Here is a 27,524-nt window from a genome sequence, read left to right on the forward strand (position 1 = left end):
CAAATAACCGACCGAACCGAACCGAAAAAAACCGAACCATATCCGAACCGAAGTTTTTAAAATAACCGAATGGTTTGTAAAATCCCCTATCCAAACTAACCGAAACCGAACCGAACCGAACCGATAACCAAACGGTTAACCGAAATATCCAAAAACCTATAAGATACCCAAAAATAATATCCAAAACTATAATTATAAACTCAAAATATTAATTATTTTTAGAATCAAAATAATCAAATACTTTAAATAATCAAAATATTCAAATATTGTTTGTTATATTTGTCAAAGTTAAATACTCTTTTACAAAATTGAATCAAATTTTAATATTTTTTTCTAATACTTTCTTTTTTTGTATTTTCTTTTTGTATTTTTTTGTGGTTAATTTTGGTTAGTTTCGGTTAGTTACGGTAAATTTTGGTTAGTTTCGGTTAGTTACGGTAAATTTTGGTTAATTTGGGTAAAAACCCGAACCAAACCGAACGTGATAAAAGTTTGGTTAGTTACGGTTATCTATTTAAATATCCAAACCGAACCGAACCGAAAGGTAACCGAACCGAACCGAACCGAAATTCTTAAAATATCCGAATGGTTATTATATTACCATATCCAAACTAACCGAAACCGAACATAACCGAACCGAAACCGAATGGTTAACCGAATGCCCAGGCCTATCATCAGCATATGGGTATATACACTTGCCTATCACATAAGCTCCTTTTATAGCGTGTCTACAAGGAAGTTTCCCTATCTCAAACTTCCCACATGAACATGTTCTTCTTTCCAAGTCAACGACGAAGTCGAATCCGTTTGCTTTAACATGTAATCTGTTACTAGTAATCGGATAAACTTTAAAAAATTTACCTTTCTCTATTCTTCTAGAAATCTTTTTCTCCACCTCAATAGTCAACGGATCTTTTTGCTTTGCACTTAATACTCTTCGCTCATAAAACCAACGTGTCAACATCTCCCTAATGCTGTCTAACAAAGGAATTATCGGATACTCTCTAGGTGATCTCAAAGCAGAATTGATTGATTCTACAGGGTTGTTGGTGTTAATGTCGTATCTAAATCCCGGAAAGTGGCAGCGAGCCCATTTTTCAACATTAGCATCGTCTAAGTATGCACCAATCGCTGGACTGATGTTGCAAATATCCTCGAACAACTTCTCAAACTGAGTAACTCTATAGGATTTAGACGCTTTTGCAACCATACCAGCCACACCCCTTCCACTGTGATATGTAATAACATTACCGATCAAGTGGTGGATGCAAATACCATGGGAAGCTAACGGATAGATTTTTTCAAGCGATTTACTGATCGACAAATGCCTATCTGACACAAAAGCTAAACCTTGATCATCCGCTATGAGTGTCTTAAGTTGCAAGAAAAACCACTCCCATGATGCATCATTCTCAGAACGAGCAACGCCAAATGCGATTGGATACAAATTAGAGTTACCATCTACGGCTGTAGCAACCAGAAGAACTCCTTTGTATTTACTCTTCAAAAATGTACCGTCAACAACAATCACTTTCCGAATTGACTTGTAAAACCCTCTAATTGACTGAACAAAAGATATGAATAGATATTGGAATCTACCATCACAATCAACTTCATAATTTGTATACGTACCGGGATTAGCTGCTTGTAGCATGTACAAGTATTTTGGTATCTTACCATAACTTTTCTCAGGAATTCCTCTGACTTCATTAAGTGCATACTCACGAGACTCCCACGCCTGCGAATAATTAAGCTCGTGTCCATACTGTGACCGAATAAGATTGATGATATCATTCGGTTTAGGTCCTTCCAACACACCTTCATAATTATGCATAATGATATGTCCAATCGTTTTTGCTGAAGGTGTTCGACAGAATTTACTTTTCTTGGAAGGAGCACATGTATGGTTACCCACGTACTTGTTGATTTTTAAATACGAAGACCGCTCTAAACGCTCAGCTCGAAGTCGCCACTTGCAGCCAACATCTATGCATCGTATACACCACAGTTTTGTATCAGACTTTGTAATCCTGTAGTCACAGTTATACTTCATCGCATACAATTCCATGGTTGACTGTAACAATTCTTTGCTTCTGAAATACTGACCCTGGCTCACACAAGAATACTGTGACGACGATCCGATTCCATGACCAACAATAGCATTTTTTGGAGTTTTGAAACTATCGACATTCTTTCTAGTTTCTTTCACACCCCATGATGACAAAATATTGTCGACATTAACATCATCATCTCCATCGTCGACATTAACATCATCATCTCCATCGTCGACATTAACATCATCATCTCCATTACTTGCAGCGTCGGGTTCCTTATTCAGATCGAATTTTTCTTTACTCCCTGTATCTTTATCTCCACCATTGAACGTCACACATAACTTGATCGTATTTTTCCTTTTACAGTACGAAAGGAAATTACTAACCTGTCTGTTATTCATCATTACAACAGGAGGACAATCCAAGCTAAGATCCGTGGGTAAGTAACTTAACTCCACATCAACTGTACTCTGTTCTATTCCATAGTCTTCTGCAACAATCGCTTGTAACTCTTCAAAAGTTGTAGTCGTTTCCAAACTCAACAATCTCCCACGATTTTTTTCATCAATAATAAATCTCCACTCTTTCTTGTTATACAATCTCCACACACCACTCCTTACGTAGATGTGCATCGAGAAATCGTTGATCAAAAACGGGAAAATTTGAAGGAAAACGTGTTCTTAGCTTTTTAGAAACGAAAGTGGTGGACTAAGACGTGTAGGATTAAGACGTATAGCTTTTTAGGGTTTAAAAAACGTTTTAGGTTTTAATCTTAGTCTAAAAACCGTAGACAACAACTTCTACATCTTGTAGATCGTAATCTAAACAATAAATAATCATTTAAATCGTAATCTAAAAAAATATTTTGTTTCCTTTTCTGAATATTTACTTTCTATATTTAGAGCATTCTAAAAATTACAGAAATCGAAATCTACAATACCGTAGAATTTACATTCTAAACGTAGATTACAATTTCTAACGATGGCAGAAGATGTAGAAATTATTAGAACGTCTATTCTAAAACATTTAGAATATAGAGAAAAACGTAGAATGCATGTTCTAAATATTTTAGATTATTGATTTTCGGATTTCTAAAATTCTCAGAACAGAAATCTAATCTGAAATATGTAGAACATGTACAAAAATGCAGAATACACATTCTGAGTTTCGCAGAACGCTAGAAAACGTATTCTACCAAAATTAGATGAAACTTTATCTATCAAAAAATCAACTTTTTTTAAACCAATTCTAAAAAATTATACTTCAAATCACCTCTACTCTTGTATATCTACCTGTTTTTATGGTTATTTTTTAAAAAAAACAATTAAATTAGGGTGTAGGGGTAAAATCGTCCAAACTGACAATCTCACAAAAAAGGTGTATATGGACAAATTTTTAAGTAGATATCCTTTATTTCCAATTTTCCCGTAATTTATAGAGTTACTCGTAAATAGTAGGGTTTAGGGTTGATTCGTAATGGAAAAAATTTCGGTGAGAAAATACAAAATCGCAAAAATATAAAATTTACGATTTAATGCAACGGATTTAATTTAAAAATAACGAATATGCCATAAATTCACTTTGCTTGTTGTTATTAGTTTCCATTTTCTTATTTTCTACGATTCTATATTTCATTTTTTATAGAGAATATAGATGTTCTTTCGATTTCATGGTGATGTAAGCATTAATAAATCTTATTTGTTAATTTTATCAAGAAAATCCTACTTTAAAGGATCTCGTATTATTGAAACTCGATTTGATTGGAGTAGAGGGATTATCGCAAATGCTAATTATGTAGTAATTAAGAGAGATTTGGAAAAATATCATGGAGTTAATATGGAGAAATTTGGGGAATTATTGGTTAGTAGGTAATCATCTCGTTTTAGTCAATAAAGAGAGATTTTGGCAAGTTTGTTAAATCTTAAATCTATAATTCAAATATTTAATGCTAATTTTCGAATTAAAAAATTAAATACTAATGGCATTCTTTGTAAATACTTAGCAACTCTAGGATTTATTTGCTAAGTGTACTCCAAAAATGTATATATAGATAGTCTTTACATCATTCATAAGTTTAGGAATATATATTTGCGGTTTCAATTTAAGATCTTATATATGAAAGAATGTTTTGGTATTGAAATACATTTAATATATATTTATATTATTTAATTAAAAAAACACAATGTACTTGATTTGTGTTTCATTGCGAGTGACTTTTTTTTTTTTGGTAGAATTGCGAGTGTCAACTTGTTTCATGTATTTTCCATTTTTTGGTATTAATTGTGAACTGATATAAAATAAAATAAAATGACGTTGTAGGCTAACATCAGAGTTGCATGATGCAATTGATTTATTATTTAGTGAATAGTCTCAACAACCCGTTCAAGCTCACAAAAATAATAATTCAAAAACAACAATCTAATAGATGAAATTCAAACTCGAGCATTGCCACATCTTCAAGTGTTGGGTTCTAATACCCATGGAGGGCATCTGAGCTTTCTACTATAGGGTCAAACGTAAAATGAACCTTTATGAAACAATAATAAGAACAATAGGATATGCTATCATAATTATCTTTACGAAGGAAGAGACCTGGGCAACGGCATCGACACGTGTCACAAAGCGGCCGTGAAGAGCTATTGTTAGACATCAATTTAACATTTCTCTTCATCTTTGCTCCTGGTTTGGCATATCTGATATCTCCAACTACACAAAAAACATGTAAAGTAAACCCGCAATCTTTACAAGTGTAGAACCAAGTCTTTGGATTTGTTTCTGTTTCGCAAATATCACACCAGTATTTGCCGCTTACCTTTTCATCACCATAACAAAGAGTGAGTGGATGATCATCGTACCTGGGAACGGTTACCGTTAATGGTAGAGTGGCACAACGAAAATCCAAAAAGTAATCGCATTTCATACAACCTATGACAACTTCTTTTTCATCCATGCCGCAGTTCTGGCAAGTCTTCACCTGATTGTTTAGTAGTCTGAGGTAATTAAATTAAATGATGATCATGACTTCCATGGATAAATGGCACACTAATCGAACTGCATAGTAAGTCAAACTTCTCTTTCCGATGTGTAGAGTAGATGAATCCTTTGCAAACAACTTCATGACAAGCTCCGCAAAAATCTGTGAAACCATGTAGGCTTTGGAGGCAAAGATCGAGAGGTTTTGGGCTCCAAAAATGTCGCTTCTTCTTAGGAAAATTAGCACACGCTTCATGTAGAATGAAGCTGCATTCAGATTCTGAACACTTGTAGAATAAGTAAGAATTGATGGGACGAACACATGCTTCACACAAGCTGCTTTCTTCACCGTCTTTGTTGAGGCTCATGAGGTTATGTTCATGAGCGCAGTGAGTGATTGTGTTGTCATCATTCCTCTTGAATGGCTCGATATCTTCAACTTCTTCAGGTACTCCATCAAGCTCTTTTCCATCCCACACATCCTTTCTTGTTGCACATAGTGAATGAATGGCATAATTAGGACAAAGAGAACATGAATAAGCCCCATATGACCAATCAATCTCTTCCCAACAAACTCCACATCGCCATTCACCAAGACCAAGTGGAGACTTGAAGGAAACGCGGTGATCATGGTGGTTGACGTTAATAACACGCGGTAAATGAGCACACTTTTGGTGAATCATGAAATCACATTGATGACACACATAAGGAGAACGATCGCCCTTCATCCCACAAGCATCACAAACGAAGGAGATCAATCTTGGCATGAGTTTGAGTGTATGCTCATGGACCTTCAGAGTTGAAAGAACAACTGGTGGAGGGCTTTTACTCGCGCAACACATATCCAAGTTGAACTTACAAATATCACAATGATAAAGTAAATTCCCAGCGTTGTCTCCACATATATGACATGTTCCGTCTGTGTAATCTGGAGCTCCATTGGTGATAAGCTTAAGAGGGTGTCTGAGATGAGAAGAGTGAGTAATCTCTGGTGACTCAAATACGGAGACACATCCCTCATGAATCACCAATATGCAAAGATGGCAAAAGTAGCCATGTCCCTTTACTGTATAACAAACTTCGCACTGAAAGTTATAACCAAAATCAATCATGAGCAGAGGATGGCGGTGCCACGGCAAATTCAGACTGGCTCGGGAATCAACTACGCAACCAATGTCTAAATTGAGTTCACAATCAGAGCAATGATAAAGAAGTCGCATGGTGTTTTTACCGCAGAGATGACATTTTGAATCGGTGTGATCAGGAGCTCCGGTTGTGAGAAGCTTAAGACAATGTCCATCATGAGAAGGGTGGTCGAGTATGTCTTTTATCTTGAACACAAATATACATTCCTGGTGAATGGTAAACTTGCATTCACCGCATGAGAAGGCATCCCCATACGATCGATCGCAAGCATCGCATTCCAAACCATCACGATGGTTAACGTAGGATACAAGGTGCTCGTGTCCGTTTAACCCATAACCCATGGCGGTGGCGGTTCGGAGAGGTAGAGAGAATGCAAATTAATGTTTAGGTGATATCACTTAATTTGTTTTGTGTAATAATGGATCAGTATTGCTCCTCTATTTACTCTAATTATATAAATGCTACTTGTTACATTAGCATATCTACATATACATTTTTATAGTACTTTTTTGCTTTAATTCTTTTGGATCCGGGTTTGACCCGGGTTTTAGTCTATTCGGATCTTGGATTAGCAATTTAAGGGATGTTGTCTTAATTTCAAACTAATAAATGAAGCCATGTTGTCTTAATATCTTTCATATTAATGACCCTAATAAATAGCCGATTTTAATGGAAAATCGTTTTCATATTTATGCTCATAATAAATGTCCAGATTTTAACAATATATACATATATTATGAAATTATAAAGAAAAAACGTATTTATTTTTTTAACAGTATATATATATATATATATATATATATATTATGTTAATAAATTTGTTTAATATTTTAATAATAAGCTATGTCATTTTTCTTTTACAATAACAAATTAAATATAGGCAATTGCCCATTTAAATTGTAATAAATTTAAAATCAAAATAACAATCTATATATATATTTTTGCAGGGGTTTTTTTGCTTTTAATAATTTGGATCCGGGTTTTACTCGGTTTTACTATATCCGGATCTTGGATAAGACATTTAAGGAAATCTAAAAAAAACCGTCATTAATGTAGATAATTACACATATATTTCGGTATAAGCATATTCCAAAAATCTCTCCTAAATCAAAGATGTTACGTTCAAAAATTGTTGCCAAAAATCTCTACCATTGGCTGTCATCCCAACTAATTACTCATAATTATCTTTCCTATATTTCTTTTTTTTTTCGAGATTTGCAAGAAAATTACTCAATTCCAAAAATAAAAGATTTTGAAGATATTGTTACTTGATCAGCAAGATTTTAGGAACTCACTCACCCAAAACCCTATAGTATTCTCAAAACATTATAAATACCTTTCATTAGTCTAATAAAAACTCACCAGTTTTACAGAAAATGTGAAATCGCAGACGTGATGCAATCTGTACGGACTCCGGGAAGAGCTAGGAGACAGTGGTGAACCGGGATCTAAACCTCGCCGACGATGTGAAGATGGTGACGAGGAGGAGATCGTAATTCTTTAGGTTTCGATTGGCAAAACAAGACGATCGGCGATCCAAAGCTCCACCGCCTGAAACGCAACATCGAATTGATCACACCGAATATCTTCAGATTTCGGATATGCTTTTCCGGTGGTAGCTTCAAAATACACGCCGAGAACTCCTTGATACGCTACACGGAGAGTAGATCCATGCGTTTTGCTGTAGCTTTGAAGAAACAAGGCTCAGATCGACGGAGCCGTTACTGTGACCGTTAACGACGGAGTTTGAACTTTCCGTTTCTAAGTTTTTCATTTTGGGTATATGAGAGAGTTGAATAAAAACAATTTGGGCTCTGTAGGTCTTTACAAAATTGGTAGACATGATTCTTTGTTATTGGGTTCTAATACTCTATGTGTTTATTTTTTCATTATGTGAACTAATGAAAGTTGCATACTTAATTTTTTTTTCAAGGCAGTTCTAAACATATTATTTTTAATATTTGTGATTATATAACAATAATAGGTTAGTGTTAATTACATGGATCATTAAGGTTTGAATAGTGATAAAATAATTAGAAAATACAAATAAAATAACAAGGCCGGTGCAAAACTATTAATTCAGACCTTAATTATCGGATCAGTTCAAGCTTTAACCCATGTCTTTTTTCTGAAATTGCTAAAAATAAGTAATGTTCTCAAATAAATTCAAATATCAAATCTTCATAAATACATTAAATACGTAAGATTTAAAATTATGGAGCAATCTTTTCTAATTAAATTCAAAAATTTCTAATTCAAAAATTTCTAATTGATATATTTAAATTTTTTGGCTTTTGTTTGCCCATTTAGCTATGGTTTTTGAGTTTTTATTAAATAGTTTTAAATATTACGGGACGAATTGTATGACACAGGTTTGGTTAGGATTGATATTAATATAAATTTAAAATATCACTAATATATCGCTATAACACATATTAAATCCTCATTTTATTATTTAAAATTTAGCATACGGTATACCGCGGGTAAAATCAGTATAAGACGGGTTAAATCAGCATCTTATTCAAAATCATACAATTGAATCTATTGTTTTTATACTACGTCTATCTATAAAATTTCAATTTTTGTAATAAAATTTCGTCTCACGGTGTATTATACATTTAAATTAAACAAAAAAATAGTATATATCTATAGAGTATCTTAAAACAAAATTTAATAAATTTTTCTAATAAAAATATAGACCCGCGGTGTACCGCGGGTTAACATCTAGTACATTAATATTGCCATTGACAAATCTAGAATACAACTAATGGGCACGTTGTTAGTCTTTGTTTAATAGTCTACTATCGATTGATTGTCTGCCATGTTAGTCTGTTTACTTTGACTTTTTTTTATTTTCTTATCTTTGCTCTTCTAATTCTCAACAGGCAAGTTTTGTTCCTTTTTCGATTAAATAACAGAAAAATCATTACACAAAATATAGAAGAAGATTAATTTCATTGTAATACTAATAATAACTAGATTTTAACCCGCGGTGTATAAAAATATTTTGTAAATTGTATCTCCTTATAACATATTTATTTATATTATAGTTTACAATTGTTATTAAGTAACGGTATACCACGAGTCCACGAGACAATTATTAATAAATTGAGGATTTAACCCGTATTAAAGCGGTATATAAATATTTATTCAAATTTGTCCGCCATATAAATCATTTCCGAAATATAACCCGTTCCGTAATTTCTTAACCCGTCCCGTAATTTGTTTTTATTTTAAAACTTAATGATTATTTATTATATATAAAAGTTTACAAATCATATCATTCTCTAAGACATTTATATTTTAATAAATTGAAGATTTAATATGTATTAAAGCGGCATGTTAATGATATTTAAAATTTTATAAATATTGTTATTAAGTAACATTATACCACGGGACAATTTTTGGTTTTATACAATCTTTTCTAAATAAGACTGATTTAATATGTCTAATATTGGTGTTATTAAAAAAAAGGATTTAATCCGTATTGAAGCGGCGGATTAATGATATTTTAATCTTTTTATTATTGTTGATTTAAAAACCCGTCCCGCCAAACCCGTCCGGCGAAAAAACTGATTTATTTTATTAATGTTGATCTTATTTATGATATGATTCTGAATCATTGTCTAAATATTTTAATCGATGTAGAACGTTGAACACACATTTTCATCAATTAGATGATATATGTTCGTTTTTAAAATTTCGAATCACAGTATATGCAGAATTTTTTTTTTTTTTTTTTTTACTTTATGTATTATATGATGATTCAAAACAGTTAAAAACAAATCAAACAAAGATGATAGGAGAATCATAATTCAAATCTTAATCAAATCTTCTAAATATCTAAATTATTAAATATGAAATATCCGGTGTATGAGTTGGGTTAAATATAACCCGACCCAACAAATTTTTTGTGAAGGATTTTAAAAAACGGGTCGGATATCCGATTAACCCAGAAGCATTTTTACCCACCCGTCACCAAAGTGTTGCAAAAATACTAGTATAAATAGAAGGAAGAAGTTAAACTCATGACAGCTAACATTGAGCTGACGATGATACCTTCGAGATTAGTCATTAAAAAAGATTAAACTTATGATAGAATTCGAAAATTTAAACTATAATAATGTTAAGAACACGATGTTCCTACTGTCCTACCTCCATCAAAGTCCTGGGCGTTCGGTTATCTAATCAGTTATCGGTTCCGTTTCATTCGATTTTGGTTCTTTCGGTTCTAGAGTTTAGTATCTATTCGATTATTTTCGAATTTCGGTTCGGTTTTAGTTCGGTTTCGGTTCTTTTGGTTTTAAAATTTAGTATCCATTCGATTATTTTTAGAATTTTTAGAAAATTTTCGGTTATTTTCAAGTGTTTTTACTATCTACTATACATTTTTGAAATACATTTTAAGGAATCCAATCAGGTCAGATTTTTTAAAATTTTGACCCAGAAATCTTCAATTGGATCTTTCCTTAAATGTTGGCCAAATTTAAAAACGAAATTATTTAATAAAATGAAAATATATATATACTCTCAACTAATTACTATACCTAAACTTTTTATTTATGAAATATTTTTTACGATTTTTATAGATAAGGAAATCAGATATGATGATTTAATGCTAATATAACAAATTTGAGCTAATTTCCTAAAAACTATATACTTAATTTAAACATAAATATATGATTCTCATTTTACTTTTATATGATCTTATATTTATATTATTTTGAATTATTATAAAATATATAAAGTTAATAAAATTTTAAAATTTTTTCTACATATTGTATAATTCAAATTTTAAAAAACGGACATATATATTACTCAATCGATGAAGAAAAAAAGTATATGTACAATCTACTTAACATTTTTGAAGTACATATTTGCTCAAGGTAATCGGGTCGGATTTTTGATTCTGATCCAGAAATCTTTGATTCGGATCTTTTCTATATTTTAGAAATTTTGTAGTTATTTTGGGTAAGATTCTCTACAAATAAAATCACGACATTATTGATTGCATTAAAATTGAATTCTAATAATCCGTTGGTAAGATGTTTTATAGATAAGGAAATTAGTTACTAAATCATACCATATATATTTTTATATATTTTGTAATTCATATTTAATGTTTTCTCTTTTCTGATTTTGTTTTTATGTATGTTTTGGTTTTCACTAATTGAGATCTAAATTCTGATATTTTGTAAATGTATAATGTTCAGGGAGTCTAAATTCTGATTTTACTAATGTCACATGGGTCAATTTACTAAATTCTGTAAATGTAAATTTTATATATAAATTCTGATTTCAATAATGTCACACGGGTCAATCTCTAAATGTGTAATTGAGTTAGTAAATTACATCTGTTTTATGGGTTAAATCTTAAAAACTAAAAAGTATAATCATATAACTTTAATACTTTATAAAATTTATTATAAAAATCCAACATTTTAAGTTTTTATAAGTTTTAATCTCCGTCCAAATGGGTAATTGCAATACTAACTTATTCAATTACATATGTTATACATGTTAAATCTAAAAATACCAAAAGTTTAATTCATATAACTTTAATACTAAATAACAAAATACCAAAATCTAATATTACTATATATATAAATAAAATATTATCCCGCTTAAATCCTAGATTTTTGAAAATTTACATATAAAAGGACCAAAAATATACAAAATAAATACAATAAATTCATTTGCTTAAAATAAAATTATAAAATTAATTAAATATTTTAACTCGCGGTGTACCGCGGGTCATATCCTAGTTTTTATATATTTTCAAGTTTTTTTATTGTTAAGTGTATAAATAACTAATATTTTTGGATATATAATTGTATTTCGGTTCGGTACCGATTCGGTTCCAGTTCTTTCGGTTTTAGAATTTAGTATTTATTCGGTTATTTTCAAATTTTTGGTTCGGTTCGATTCGGTTTATTTTGCTTCGGTTCCGGTTTGTACATTCGGTTCGGTTAATTTGCCCATGCCTAAATGACAAACAGTGTGCTCCATAATTAATTGGCTTTCTTGTGGGCTAATTTATATATTACACGTTTATATTATTGGGACTTGAATGTTTAGTTATCGGCCCATAATCATTTTACGATACCCGAGTTTGTAAATTAAGAACACAATAACACTTTTTTTGGTAATTAAGATTGCCTATTTTTTTAGCTTTTTAATTTCCTTAGAAATAGACAAAACAAGAAGCAAAGTGGAGTCGTAGCTCCAACAACTACAATAAAGGAAAATATGAACGAGATGGCTCCGCTCCTAAACATAAGGAGAACGGATTCTCCTCTTATTTCTAACTGAAGCAAATAACATAATTAAACTAAAAAAGAAAAAGAAAACATAAAACATAAAGAAAACTGGTTTTATTGGTGGTTTTGCAACTCCATCAATTGGATTTGATGTCCACTTATCCAAGGAGGACATCTCAACTTAATTTTGGAGTACTCCTTCTTACTTTGGGTGATTATGTAACAGTAAGAAGAACAAAAGAATATGTACTGTTGCTTTTTTATCCTTAGAATGAAGGGACCTTGGCAGCGACAATGGCAGCGGTGGCAAAATGGCCTTGAAGAGGTATTGTTAGACACCAATTCTATATAGTACTTGATCTTTCCTTCGTGTTTGGCGTACCTGATATCCCCAACTACACAAAAAACATGTAAACTGACCCCGCAATCTTTACAAGTGTAGAACCAAGTCTTTGGATTTGTCTCTCTTTCGCAAATATCACACCAGTATTTGCCGCTTGCCTTTTCTTCACCATAACAAAGAGTGAGTGGATGATCATCATACCTGGGAAGCGTTACCGTTATTGGTAGAGTGGCACAACGGAAATCCAAAAAGTAATTGCATTTGGTACAACCTATGGCGACTCCTTTTTCTTCGATACCGCAACTCTGGCAAGTCTTCACGTTACCGTATTCTAGTTTGAGGTAGAGTAAATGATGATCATGACTTCCATGGATAAAAGGCACAGTAATCAAACTGCATGGTAAGTCAAAGTTCTCTTTCAAATACGACGAGTAAACGAATCCTTTGCAAAAAATTTGATGACAAGCTTCGCAAATTTCATCGCCCATATGGCGTTGAAGGAGATGATAGCTAAGAGCAAGTGGTTGTGGGCTCAGAAAATGTCGTTTCTTCATAGGAAGATTTGCACAGGTTTCATGAAGAATGAAACTGCAATCTGATTCTGGACACTTGTAGAGTGAGCAAGAAGAACCGATGGGACAAACACATGCTCTACACAAGATACTTTCTTCACTGCTTTTATCGAGCCTAATGAGGTTTTCATGATGAGCGAAATGATCGATTGTGTTGTCATCATTCCTCTTGAATGGCTCAACATCTTCAACTTCTTCGGGGACTCCGTCAAGCTCTTCCCCATCCCACACGTCAGCCCTTGTTGCGCATAGTGAATGAATAGCATAACGAGGACAAATGGAACAAATATAAGCCCCATATGACCAATCAATCTCTTCCCAACAAACTCCACATCTCCATTCTCCAGGACCAAGAGGATACTTGAAGGAAACACGATGGTCATGGTGATTAACATGAATGACACGTGGTAATTGAGCACACCTTTGGTGGAAGATCATGAAATCACATTGAACACAGATGTAAGGAGAACGATCGCCTTTCGTCCCACAAGCATCACAGATGAAGGAGATCAGTTTTGGCATGAGTGTGAGTGTATGCTCATGGACATTTAGATTTGAAAGAGCAACTGGTGGAGGGCTTTTAATCGCACAACGCAGATCCAAATTGAACTTACAAATATCACAATGATAAAGTAAGTTCCCAGTGTCTTCTCCACATATATGACATCTTGGGTTTGTGTAATTTGGAGCTCCACTCGTGAGAAGCTTAAGAGGGTGTCTGACATGAGAAGGGAACTGAGTGACCTCTTGTAATTCAAATACACATTCCTTATGAATCACCAACCCGCAACGATAGCAGAGATAGCCTTGTCCGCCAAAATTCTCGTTACAAAAGTCGCACCTATTTTTAGGTCCAAAATCAAAAAATAGTAGAGGATGGGGGTGCCATGGCATATTATAAAGATCTGGGCCGAGTAAGTGATCAGTTATGCAAAAAATGTCCAAATTGAGTTGACAATTAGAGCAATGATAAAGCAAGCGCTTGGTGTTGTTACCGCAGAGATGACATTTTGGGTCGGTGTGATCAGGAGCTCCGGTTGTAAGAAGCTTAAGAGAATGTCCATCATGAGAAGGGTGGACGACTATCTCTTGGAACTCGAACACAAATGTACATTTTTCGTGAATATTAAACTTGCATTCGCTGCATGCATAGCCATCAACATTCAATCGATCACAAGCATCGCATTCCAAACGATCATGATCCTTAACAAGGGAAACAAGATGCTCGTGTCCTTCTAACTCTTTAGTCATGGCGGATGCGGTTAGCAGAGATACAGAGGATGGAAATCAACGTTTGGGGTTATAGCACTTTGGTTTCGTGTAATAATGGATCAATATTGTTGTTTCTTTATATACTCTAATTAAATCAATGCTACTTGTTACACATATATGACGTTGATAAAATTATATATTATTAGTACAGCTAGTTGGCACGTCGGTAGTCTTTGTTTAATTTAAACATTAATATCGATTGTCCCACTAAGGTTTTGTCTGCCATGTTTAGTTTTTTTACTTGGATTTTTTTATATTATTTTATCTTTCCTCCTTCAACTCTCATTTAGCAGCTACCGTTTAAAGTATAAATATTTTCTGTGACTTTAGATCAAAAATCGGTTCTTTCTAAATATATTATATATATAGTTTTTTTTTTGCATTCTGTGTCTTAATATCCGTATATATTTTCAATGGTAAAAATATCCAGATTTTTTAGAGTCATAATGATTTTCCCTGTTTTAAGTAAGAGCTGTCAACATATTGCATGGACTTGAAATTAATATAAGAAAATATACTATATTACTAAAATATATTAAAATACTTTAGTATAATTTGGGCACGACAGATTTGGGCACTTTCACAGATTCCTACGGCTATGGGGATTTTCCCCACAGAATTTAATTTTACGAATTTGGATCACTTATTTTGGAGAATACCTACGGAATTTGATTCATCAGTCTTCCCATGGATTATTTGGTATATTTGGAAAGCAAGGAACGAAAAGATCTTTGAAAACATAGATACAGACCCAGCAGAAGTATTACGAGTAGCGGAAAAAGAGGCACAATTGTGGCAGTCAGCTCAAATTGAGCTCCATAATGAAAATCATGGTTCTGTGGACTTGGTAAATCAAGATCGAGTGAGGGATATTTCACTTGAGGCGGAGTATTCGGGATACCGTTGTTTTGTGGATGGATCATGGAAAGAAAGTGATAGGTTCTCTGGTACAGGCTGGTTCTGTACATCGTCAAATGGAGAGCCGCCAACCATGGGAGCTGCGAACCTCCGTAGAAGTCTATCTCCACTACATGCCGAAGTCGAGGCCCTTCTCTGGGCGATGAAGTGTATGATTGGTGCAGATAATCAAGAGGTAGCGTTCTTTACAGACTGTTCAGACCTGGTGAAGATGGTGTCTTCTCCAACCGAATGGCCGGCGTTTTCAGTGTATTTGGAGGAATTTCAGAGCGACAAATAGGAGTTTCATCTTTTTCTTTATCTTTAATTTCTCGTACGGCTAATAGTAAGGCGGATAATCTGGCACGAAAAGTACGCACAGAACCGTTTCATATCACCTATGTAAACAACATTCCTCAGGAATGGCTCTTTTGAGCTTTAATTAATTGCGGATGACAAAAAAAAAGAAAAAAAAAAGAACTTCAGTCTAATTAAAATCATCAAAGATCCAAGGATAACTTTTATCTTTCTTTTTTTTTATTTCACTCATCAATTTGAATTCTAGTGCTAGATTTTATACTAATGGTTTTATTTTTATAGGATTTAATAAAATGATTTTTGTTTTAATTATAGTTATTTTGTTGTATATTTCACTCTATTTAAGTATGAGTGTTAGGTTTCATTCTAATGATTTCATTCTAATTTTCTATTCTACCTAAATTTAATTTTCTTGAACCATATGATTCGTTTTTTTTAACCTTAAGGACCAAATTTTTATTAACGAAATTTTTTTTAATTTGAAAAAAAACTTAAACCTCAAATTTTAAATAAAATAAACAGTATAACAATTTTATATAATTATCTATTAGATCACAAAAAGTAAATATAATAATACATATATTAAAAATAAATTACAAAATTTATTCGAGTTAAGAAAAAATTAAGAAATATATATTTAATAAATGTATTACAATAATTTATTTCATTAAATATTACATAATTAAAAGAATTACATGGATATATTAGAAAATAATCAAACATCTAAAGTAGATAATGGAAATTGATCTTTTCAACTTCATTATCTTGTTCTGCTATGATTGGAATTGATATATTTAACTCTCCATCATCAATGAACCTGAAAATTTTGTTATAACCATCAAAACTTTTAGTATACATATGTGAATTTTAAACAAAAAAATGAAAATTAAAGAATAAATAGGTATATTTTAGTATGGCTTTAGATATATAGAAAAATGAATACAATGTTAAAATAAATTTAGAATCAAATTCTTGATTTTTAATCCATATAACAACATAAAAATAGACACATAAATATAGTAGGAGAAGATGAGAGAATAAATAAGTATAAGATGATTATCTAAAATAGACAATGAAGATGTATCTTTCAAAAAAAAAAACTAATGTAAGAACACAAAACAAAAAAATATTTAAGATTTGAGCTATAGTGGAAGAGGGTGAGAGGTTGAGAGGATGAGAGGATGAGAGAATGAGAAATGAGTATTTATAGGATGAGAACATTGAGAAGTGAAATAAGTTACAATTAAAATAAATAAATTATGGGAGTTACAATTCTAATTTATTGTGTGTTGAATAAAATTGAGTGGAAAAATATAGTTAATGTATAATTTTAATGATTTCAGTTTTTATATTAAAGTGTGAGTTAAATGTATTTTAATTATGATTTAATTAAAAAAAAATTAAGTTACATTTCCAAATGGACCAATAAGAAAAGAGTGAAACCTTACTTTTATATGTATGATTTGGTTAAATCGCAGAAGACAATCTCAGATAGAAGAAAAAAATGGAAAGGGATCGAGATTGATTGAAGATGGAATTATATGTTTTTTTTTTCTTTTTTTCATGTCAAGATAGAAAAAGTTGGTTTTTTCCACTTCTTTGACAATCTAAGTTTTTGTATTTTTTTCTTAAAATAAATTAATAACCCAAAATATAAAACATTGTCTTCCGAATATATGCAATATCTGACTTTCTTTATTTAACACATTATGTGAATACTTGCGTTACGCTGCATGTTTTTCTAGATTCGTTTTTCGAAATGTTATGTTTGATGGATTCTCCTAAAGAAAAAAAATCGAACTTTTGAATTTGGGACGAAAAACATGAATTCCGAAATACCAATTTAGTTTGAATTTTTGATAAAATAGTCAATTTTCGTTGATTTGGCCATTTCGAGCATATCGTTAAAATTTCGTTAACGGGATTAACTTTCGGTTAGAAGTTTCTGTTAAATCGAAACGACGTCGTTTTGAAAGCTCCAAAGTGACGATGTTTTATTAAAAAATAATGATGGAAAAAATGCATCCATGGAGAATCGAACTACTAACCTTTTGGACTCATAAGAGACTATTTACTGCTCAGTACGACAGTAGTTTGGTATAATGGCAAACATAGCATATATATATATATATATATATATATATATATTAACAAATAACAATATATATTTAAATAAAAATATATGCAATAAATTAAAAATAAAAAACTAAAAAAATACCCAGCATATACAAATATTAAATAGAATTACCATAAATATATATTTTGAAATTTTAAATATTTAATTTTATATATAAAGATTTCTTCTATATTAAGAAATTATTTTTACCTAAATTATAAAAAGAAAAACAGAAACTTATAGAATATAGAATATTAAATATATGACCTTTTATTTGTAAAATCTAATCATACAATCTTTAATCCTAAAATCTATATATATAATGGTAGAATTGTCTCTCCATCTAGGGTGTCCACATCATCATCCAAGTCATCATATTTTAATTTTATGTGGGCTCTACATATTTTATTTATTAAAATAAAAAACATTAATACTATAATTAATTCACACATTTTATAATTTATATTATTATATTTCATTAAAAAAAAACAATTAGTTACAATAGAATAAATTAAATATTAAAAAAAATTATAACACAAAATATAAAATTTTGAATAGAGATTGGATAAACATAAAATTAGATAATTGTATCTTAACATATAATGAGTAAATATTCCTAAAGGACTAGATATATGAAAAAGAAACTTATCATATAGTTTAATGATAAAACAATCATTTTTAAGAGATAAGACTTAAAAATATATTAAATTTAATTGTTTTTACTAAAAATAAAAAGTAATTCATTTCTGAAAAATACATATTTAAAATTAGGGAGACTCACAAAAATGCCTCTTTTTCAATACCCCTTTTCAAAAATGCCCCCTTTGGATGTCCATTTTTAAAAATACCCCTTTTATGTACAAAATGACTAAATTACCCTTCTTTTAATAAAAGATATCATAAATATATAAGGAAATATAACAAAATTAGGTCCACAAAATACAAAATATTTTTTGGCGGGAAAAGTGATCCCCCAATTTTTCCCGCCAAAACACTTGTAAAAATTTGTAAAACCTTTAAAATACCTTGTAAAATTTTCCCGTAAAATTTTTTCCTGCCAAAAAATTTTCCCGCCAAAAAAATTTTTTTGCGGGAAAAGTGATTCCGCAAATTTTTTGGCGTTAAATTTTTGGCGGGAAAAATTTACAAGGTATTTTAAAGGGTTTTTACAGGGTATTTATAAGGTTTTACAATGTATTTTAAAAGGTTTTACAACGTATTTATAAAGTATTTATAAGATATTATAAGATTTTACAAGCTATTTTATAAGGTTTTACAAGTTATAAGGTTTTACAAGTTTTTTATAAGGTTTTACAAGTTATAAATACCTTATAAAACCTTATAAGTACCTTGTAAAACCTTTTAAAATACATTGTAAAACCTTACAAAACACTTGTAAATACTCCGTAAAACCTTTTAAATACTTTGTAAATTTTTCCCGCCAAAAAAATTGCCGAATCACTTTTCCCGCAAAAAAAAATTTTTGGCGGGAAAATTTTTTGGCGGGAAAAAATTTTACGGGAAAATTTTACAAGGTATTTTAAAGGTTTTTACAAGTGTTTTGGCGGGAAAATTGCGGGATCACTTTTCCCGCCAAAAAATATTTTGTATTTTGTGGACCTAATTTTGTTTCAAATAAGGGTAAAATGGTCATTAAAAATTAAAAGAGGGCAAACTTAAAAATGGACTCTCAAAAGGGGCATTTTTGAAAAGGGGTATTGAAAAAGGGCATTTTTAACAATTTCTCTTAAAATTAACATCAAGAAGGATTGAGTACATATTATTATTTATAATTATAATATAAATAGTTTTTTTGTTATTAAGTCGAACTTTATACCTAGTTATCTTATTATTTTTTTTCTTGTTTCTGACAAAATCCACTAATATCGATTACCTAATTTCATGTTCCGTTTTTGTCTCTGCACAAATTCACTCTAATATAAACACTAATATTGATCGTCCCGCTTAATTTGTCTCTGTCATGTTTTAGTTTTGTTTATTTTGATTTCTTTATTTTCTTATCTTTGCTCTTCCAACTTTCAAGAGGCAAGTTTTCTCTCTGGTTTGGTTTGGATTAAATAACTGAAAATCATTACCCTGAAAAGAAAATAATATTTGATTTCATTGTATTAATAATAGAAGGAAAAAGTCGTACTCGTGACAGCTAACGTTGAGCCGACGATGATACCTTTGAGAATAGTCATTAAAAAAGATTAAATTATAATAAATTTTGAAAGTTTAAACTATAAAAATGTTAAGAACACGATGTTCCTACTGTCCTACCTCCATCAAACAGTGTGCTTAATAAATTGACTTTCTTGTGGGCTAATTTATTGGAGAAACGGCTTTTTCAACTCAAACACAAAAATAGTTCAAAATCGAAACCTGAACTAATGCAAATGAACCGATTTCAACACGACGCGAAATAGTATTAGTTCAGAAATTAATGGTTCTCAAGGTTATTTGATTTTATGTTCAGGGTTTGCTGAAAATAAAATGTAGTCAAACAAATAATTGTGGTGAATAGTTACAACATACACACACAAATAACAAATGAGTTTAAACTCGAACATTAACTACCACCTCATCAAAAAATAGAATGGCGGTGTTGGAACGGTTGGATTAGTTTAGTTCTTCTTGTGTTGATATAAAATTTGAATTTGACATAAAATAAAAGAAGGAAGGTGTAGGCTACAATCAGCAGAAACACTATTTGAAAAGATGAAAGTTTCGGATAATGTGCATAAAAAAGGGTAGTATCATGCCAGAACTGAATCTTCAAGAGGCACAACAAAATACACATACGGTCTTATGATCATGTTGTCGTCAAGTGGTGTAAACTGTAGATAACTTAGATATATAAACGATTGTCCACCGAATCATTTATTTGGTGAAAAGTCATACCAACAATCAATTCAAATGTTTATAATAAAAATAAAAAGAGAAATTTTTAAAAATACTCCTTTTGGTGTGTCTTTTTTTAAAATGTCCTTTTTAGATGTCTATTTTCAAAAAATGCCCATTTTTAAATCTGAAATTTTTATAAAGTTTTATTAGGTTTATAAGGTACTTATGGATTATAACTACTACTTGAAGACTCGATCCAAGTATTTATAAGGTTTTATAAGCTGTTTTTAAAAGTTTTACAAGTTATTTTAAAGGATTTTTAAGGTTTTTCAAAGGTTTTTTTTTGTGCACCCAATTAATATATAAATGCTCATCAAATGTTCTGACCATACAAACTAAGACAGTGCTTAGCAAGGGTATCAGCCACAACATTCGCTGACCTAGGAATATAACGACAAATAAAACTTGAAAGAGATTTAACACACTGGCACCAACCAATTGTAGACAATCGGATTCCAGAAGTAGATGAGTAGCTCCTGAATCAATTGCATCCATAATTGCAGCTCTGCAGGCCAAACTTTCTGCCATAAGAGGTGAAGAGACATTCTCGCAAAGTGCAGAATGATAAGGGGGGATTCCAGGTGGACCAGAGAACGTCCAGCCTAACCCCGCAGCTTGAAGATCCTTGCGCCAGGCTCCGTCTGATTTACAGGAAATACCAGAGAAATCCAAAGGAGAAACAATCTTCCTGGAGGGAGCAGCCGAGGAGTTCAAAATAGGAGGTTGCTTCTTAGTTTGAGCTGACAACCAATCCTTTGCACCTGTGATCGCTTTAGTCAGAGATTCTTCAACACTCCATACTCGATCTTTAAAGACCAACTGATTTCTAGTCTTCCAAAGAGTCCAACAAATCCAAGGGGCTAAGGGGCCAGACCCAAGACCCGTCGGAGGAAGACAAACTAATCCCATTGCAGCCTTTAATCCTTCTCTGACAGACGCAGGAGAATAGAAGGAGATTGGAGGCAGCACAACTGGAGCCATTTTCCATACCTTCTGAGCAAACGGGCAGGAGAAGAGGACATGAAGAATGGATTCTTGTTCCCCACACCTCCCACATGAGATATTAGCTGCTATACACCTTTCCGCGAGTTGCTGTCCAGTGGCCAAGGCTCCATGTAAAGCTTTCCACAGAAACATTTTGACTTTGGGAGCAGTATTGATGGACCAGACTTCAGCTTTCCAATTAACCCCAGAAGTATGGGAGTTTGGGGTAGAGATTACAGACCCTGCAATAGCTACATAGTAACCGGATTTGGTAGTGTACTCCCCAGTAGAGTTACCAAGCCAAACAAGCCTATCCGCTGCCCCTAACCTGCTGGGTTTAAGAGATAAAATCTCAGACACTGTATTAGGGAAAATAGCCTGGATCTTCTGAACATCCCAGTCAACAGAATCCTGGACAAATAGGTCCTTTACTCGCCAATCCTTTGACCTTAAAGGAGCAGGCCCCATTGGTTGACATGGCTGAGAAACAGAAAGCCAAGGATCAGACCAAATATTGATAGAGCAGCCATCTCCAAGAGCCCATCCAAGCTTTTGACGAAGCAGGTCCCGCCCTACAAGGATACTTCTCCATCCATGAGAGGCATTAGTAGGGCAAAGGGCTTTCACAAACGGAGTAGAGGAGCAGTATTTCCCCAAAAGAACACGCGCCAGAAGGCAATTTGGATGTTTTAAGATTCTCCAGCCCAATTTACCAAGCAGAGCAGAATTAAAATTCTGCAAGTCTCTCAGCCCTAAACCTCCATCATGTTTAGACTTGGTGAGCTTTTCCCATGCTACCCAGCACATGCCTTTCTTATCCGCCTTAGAGTCCCACCAAAACCTAGTAAGCGCTGATTGGATTCTCTTGCAAAGTGAGACAGGTAGTTGGAAGCAGGACATAGCATAGGAGGGCATAGCTGAGAGGACACTTTTGAGGAGAGTCATTTTACCCGCACTGGAGAGAAATTTGTTGGACCAAGAGAGGGCTTTTTGTCTGACTCTATCGACAATAGAGGAAAAAAGATCTTTCTTTTTTCTCCCAAAGTGCTCCGGAAGGCCTAGGTACTTACCAACTCCTCCATCCTTCTCCACCCCAAGTAGTTGCTTTGCTCTTTGTCTCTGACCCGCAGGAGTTTTGCGAGCAAAGGAGATAGAAGACTTTGACGTGTTAATTTTTTGACCTGAGGCAGCTTCATACAGACCAAGGATTCGCTTCAGAGCCAGACAAGAACTTTCACTAGTCTTACAGAAAAACATGGTATCGTCAGCGAAGAGAAGGTGATTGATCCGTGGACTCCTCAAAGCAACTCTTACCCCAGGTAGCTGACCAGAGAGTTGAGCCCTCTTACATAAGCCAGAAAGAACCTCACTACATAAGATGAAAACATATGGGGAGATAGGGTCTCCTTGCCTTAAGCCTCTTATAGGGATCACACTGCCAGTAGGGGTCTCATTAACTAGAAAAGAGTATGAAACAGTGGAAATACACTGCATAATCCATCCAGTCCAGACCGGGTGGAAACCTAACCTTTTGAAAACCATCTCAATGAAGTTCCACTCCACTCGATCATATGCCTTACTCATGTCAGTCTTCACAGCCATTGAGCAGTGTTTCTTTGCCCCCGAGTTCTTCAAGAAATGCAGGACTTCATGTGTGATCAACACATTATCTGAAATAGCTCTCCCGGGGATAAACGCAGACTGGGTTTCAGAGACGATACTGTTCAGGACAGGTTGCAGCCTATGAGACAGAATCTTGGCGATGGCTTTGTAGTACACATTACACAAAGCAATGGGCCTATAATCTGCAACCTTCTTAGGACCTTGAACCTTTGGTATCAGGCGGATGTGAGTTTCATTCAGGTTTTGAGGCATGATCCCTGTAGAGAAGAACGCTTGGATTTCTGTAATAATAGTAGGTCCAATAGCTTCCCAATTTGAGTGGAAAAAACAGGCTGAAAAGCCATCAGGCCCAGGTGCCTTGCCAGGATGTATGTCAAAAACAGCATCACGTATTTCCTTAGCACCAGGAATTGAGATAAGAGACTGGTTTACTTCAACAGAAATGCAGGGAGAAAGAGCTTCCAAGACAGTTCTCTCCATATTGATATCTTCAGCTCTGAGAGAGGAGAAAAGATCATGGTAATAAGAAGAAATTACAGCCGCAATCTGTTCTTCCTCGAAAACAGCAACACCATTCTCGTCCTCAATAACAGAGAATTTGTTGACAGCCTTCCTTCCTCTTGTGGTAGCATGAAAGTAACCAGAATTTTGGTCTCCAAGGCACAACCACAATTGACGGCTCCTTTGCTTCCAAAAGGCTTCTTCTTCTTGATAGGCTGCTTTAAGGGAGGCATTGATACAAACCAGCAGCTGCTCATCATTAACCAGGCTAACCATTGCCTTCTCCAGATCATCACGCAGGCTAACAATAGCTAGTTGACTGTTTCGTTGCTTTTCTCTATTCCATTGCACTAGAGCCCTTCTGCAATTTGCAATTCTGCTCTGAACTGAACTATTCTCTGAATCTAGCCAAGTATCCTTGATTAGAGTTTTCACTTCTTCATTATCCTTGAGCCGTCTATCATATCTGAACAGCCCCTTCTTCTTCTTCAAATCCAGAGTAAAGTGGGTGATAAGAGGCCGATGATCAGAGCCTTCAAATCTTAAGTATTGACATCTCCCATCCGGGAACATCTCAGCCCAAGCACTGTTGCCCAAAGCTCTGTCCAACCTACAAGTGACCACATGAGTATGACGAACCCCTCGCCAGGAAAAAGGATTACCCGAGTGACGCAGGTCATAAAGATCACACTCCGAGAGAAAAAAACAGAAATCCACAAACGACCATTCAGTTCTGGGAGGTCCACCCTTCTTTTCAGAGTTATCCACCAACTCATTGAAGTCCCCCGAAAGAAACCAGGGGGTTTCTCTCCCAGCAGCCAGCAGCTTAAGTTCTTCCCACACAGCTTTCCTTTTGCTTTGATCAGGATCACCATACACAAAGGTTGCAAAGAACACATTACCATGAGATGTAACTTTAGCATCTACAAAGTTATCACAAGATGAAATAATCTCAATCTCAATATCCTGTTTCCAACAGAGGGCTAGACCACCTCCACCATGCCCATGAGGCGGAACAATGGAGCTGTGAACAAAATTTAGGCCTTCAATCGCTTTAAACACTACATCTTCTGGATTTTTTGTTTCCATGAGGAAGAGAATATTAGGAGAAAAGTCTTTATTGATCTCACTGATACGACGAACTGTCATTGGATTCCCCAGCCCTTGACAGTTCCACCTCGCTATCTTTAAGGAACAGGGTTTGATGGAAGCCGAAAATCCATCTGTCCTGAAGAGGGTTGATTGGAGGCAAGCCCCTGAGAGGTTTGTGAGGCAACTCTAGAGCTCTCACCCACATAAGTATGTGGGTTAACAGTCTCTGCCTGCACATCAGTTAGGTTTCCCACCAAAGTATCCATATACAGTCTTCTGCGCGGGGAGGGCTGAGATGTAAGAAGCTTTCTCTTCTTTGTGCGACCAATTGGACGGATAGCAGGACTGGGGATTGTAGCTTTCCTACCTTGAGAAGCACCTGTAGGACGTCCTGGTGGTCTTCCTGGCTTCCTCTTTGCAGTGCTGCGCTTCTTGGGTTTTGGAGGGAGAGGAGGAGGAGCATTCAAAGGGCCAAGCCTCAACGCAGCTGGGATTCTCTCATGACTGCTAGACAAGTCAGGGGAGGTTTGCTTACGATTTTCAGCTGAGGGCAGATTCAAACTGGCTCTAACCATCTGTTCTGCAGTCTCTTCAAACTGTCCTTCTGCCTCAGCGAGACGGATTCTTTCCTTTCTAGCTGCACTTTCTCCTGGATCGGCACAGCTAGCATACTGAACCATAACCTCACGCAGTTCTCCCATTGCAACCTCCAAAGCTGCATCAGGGACTTGAGTTGAGTTAGGGCGCCTACGAGTTTCTGAGTTAACTTCTTCCTCTTGAATTTCAACACGAGATGAAGTCCCTGCCTCTCTACGGCAGTCAGAATTCTCAACAAGATTTGGGGAAACATCTCGTCTACACCTGTTCTGGGGAGATCTAGAGGAGTATCTAGATCGCGAGTCCCGATGATCGTAAGGGCTTCTGCCCCTTGGAGGGGAGCCCCGAGAACTGTGGTGGTAAGAGGACCGGTGCCTAGGAGAAGGAGACCTCCTATGGTATGAGGAGCCTCTGAGGTTCCTGTCTGAGTAATGGGAATGCTCTCTACCAGTAGTGTGGTAAGCTTCCTTTCTTCTTGAAGAGTAGTCCAACCTAGGTCTAGCAGAGGGGTCATCTCTTCTAGGAGGACGAGAAACGACATCAGATCTTTTAGAGGGGAGATCATTCCTTCTTTTCTGGGCAGCTGAAGATGGACGCGAAGGGACCGAAGCTCTTGTAGTAGGGCACTCCTTGTCATCATGGTCAAGGCGATGACAAATCTTACAGTGCTTCTTCAATCTTTCATAGACTAACTCAGCCTCAATTTCTTCTCCATTCCTATATTCCACAATGGAAGTTTTGATGAGTGGTTGGAGACCATTCACTCGGACTCGCATTCTAGCTGTAGTAACAGAAACATCCAGCTTCTCCACTACTCCAATATCCTCTCCAATACTTTTAATAAGCTCTGAAGTCCAAAGATGGACAGGGATTCCAGTAACTTGGATCCAAAAGGGGATTCCAGTAAATACTTTATAAATACCTTATAAATGTATTTTACAAGATATTTTAAAGGTTTTTAAAGGTATTTAAAATACATTTATAAGGTATTTATAAAGTATTTATAAGATTTTAGATACATAGAAATGTAGTTTGTGTATGTTTTAATAATATTACATACATATTTGGGTAAATCTTATATTTTTAAGAGCATTTTTTATAAGGTTTTAAAAAGGGGTATTTTTGAAAAGTGGCATTGAAAAAGTGGCATTTTCGTAAAAGCCCCAAATAAAAATAAGGAAAAATTACTAAAATGACCCATAATTTGCGTTTAATTGCTAGAATGGCATACCAAAAATATGGGTTATATGGGTACTATTTATGACAACTATGTCCCTGTTTTACTTTGTAGAGAAAAAACATATTACAGGAATGTCATTAATATTATTTGTTGACAAATCTGGCGTTTTATAGCAGATTTTTTTAAAAAAATATAATTACTAAACAGTCGCATAGTGATAACAGATTTGTTTTTAGTTATGACAGTTATGTTTTTTGGACCCTAAGCATAACAGATTTTCTCATGTCATGTTATGGCCGATTTGTTTCTAACTAGAATAACCTTTTTAGTGCTGACAGACTTTTGGTTGGCAGATTTGTTTTTGAAATTTCAAAATATCGTGTTACTTGAGATTTAATATCTAGCCTCAAATTCAACAAAACTCCAAATCTTGCCGGTTCTTGTATGTTTAAACCGGTTTGATTGCGTTTAGTTACGGCAGACTTATATTATGTCTGACAGATTTATACAAATTATTGTCATAATTGACATTTAATGCATTAAATTCCTAATAATTAGAGAAGGAATATTCTTCTAGGGCTTTTGCTCCAGAAATGGTTTTTGTTTTTTTCTTCTTCTTGTACGCTTACCCACTATCTCACGATTTCATCCTCTATTTTTCTTCCTTTTCGGGATCAACTTTGCTTCAA

At 33.9% G+C, this 27,524-nt stretch overlaps 2 protein-coding genes and 1 pseudogene across 3 annotated transcripts; all 3 read right to left on the bottom strand.

Moving 5' to 3' along the window:
* Positions 1-4,411: 4,411 nt before the first annotated feature.
* Positions 4,412-6,340, bottom strand: LOC110228465 (annotated as a pseudogene).
* Positions 6,341-12,376: 6,036 nt separating this feature from the next.
* LOC110228064 lies at positions 12,377-14,719 on the bottom strand. Of its 2 annotated transcripts, none has more exons than XM_021024193.1 (2): positions 14,344-14,423; positions 12,377-14,189 (listed from the first exon to the last, which is right to left on the bottom strand). In XM_021024193.1, the coding sequence occupies exons 1-2, from the start codon at positions 14,355-14,357 to the stop codon at positions 12,548-12,550; spliced, it is 1,656 nt and encodes a 551-aa protein (XP_020879852.1). In that variant the 5' UTR covers positions 14,358-14,423; the 3' UTR covers positions 12,377-12,547. The 2 variants fall into 2 exon arrangements, with proteins under 2 accessions (XP_020879852.1, XP_020879853.1); XM_021024194.1 differs by having other exon boundaries at positions 12,829-12,977; positions 13,048-14,719.
* Positions 14,720-25,274: 10,555 nt separating this feature from the next.
* LOC110228275 (serine/arginine repetitive matrix protein 1-like) lies at positions 25,275-26,431 on the bottom strand. Its single transcript, XM_021025059.1, has 2 exons — positions 25,426-26,431; positions 25,275-25,288 (listed from the first exon to the last, which is right to left on the bottom strand). Exons 1-2 carry the CDS (start codon positions 26,429-26,431, stop codon positions 25,275-25,277), a joined length of 1,020 nt encoding a protein of 339 aa, XP_020880718.1.
* Between the last annotated feature and the right edge of the window lie 1,093 nt (positions 26,432-27,524).

The sequence above is a fragment of the Arabidopsis lyrata genome (assembly GCF_000004255.2).
Source record: "Arabidopsis lyrata subsp. lyrata unplaced genomic scaffold ARALYscaffold_5, whole genome shotgun sequence".
Lineage (NCBI taxonomy): Eukaryota > Viridiplantae > Streptophyta > Magnoliopsida > Brassicales > Brassicaceae > Arabidopsis > Arabidopsis lyrata.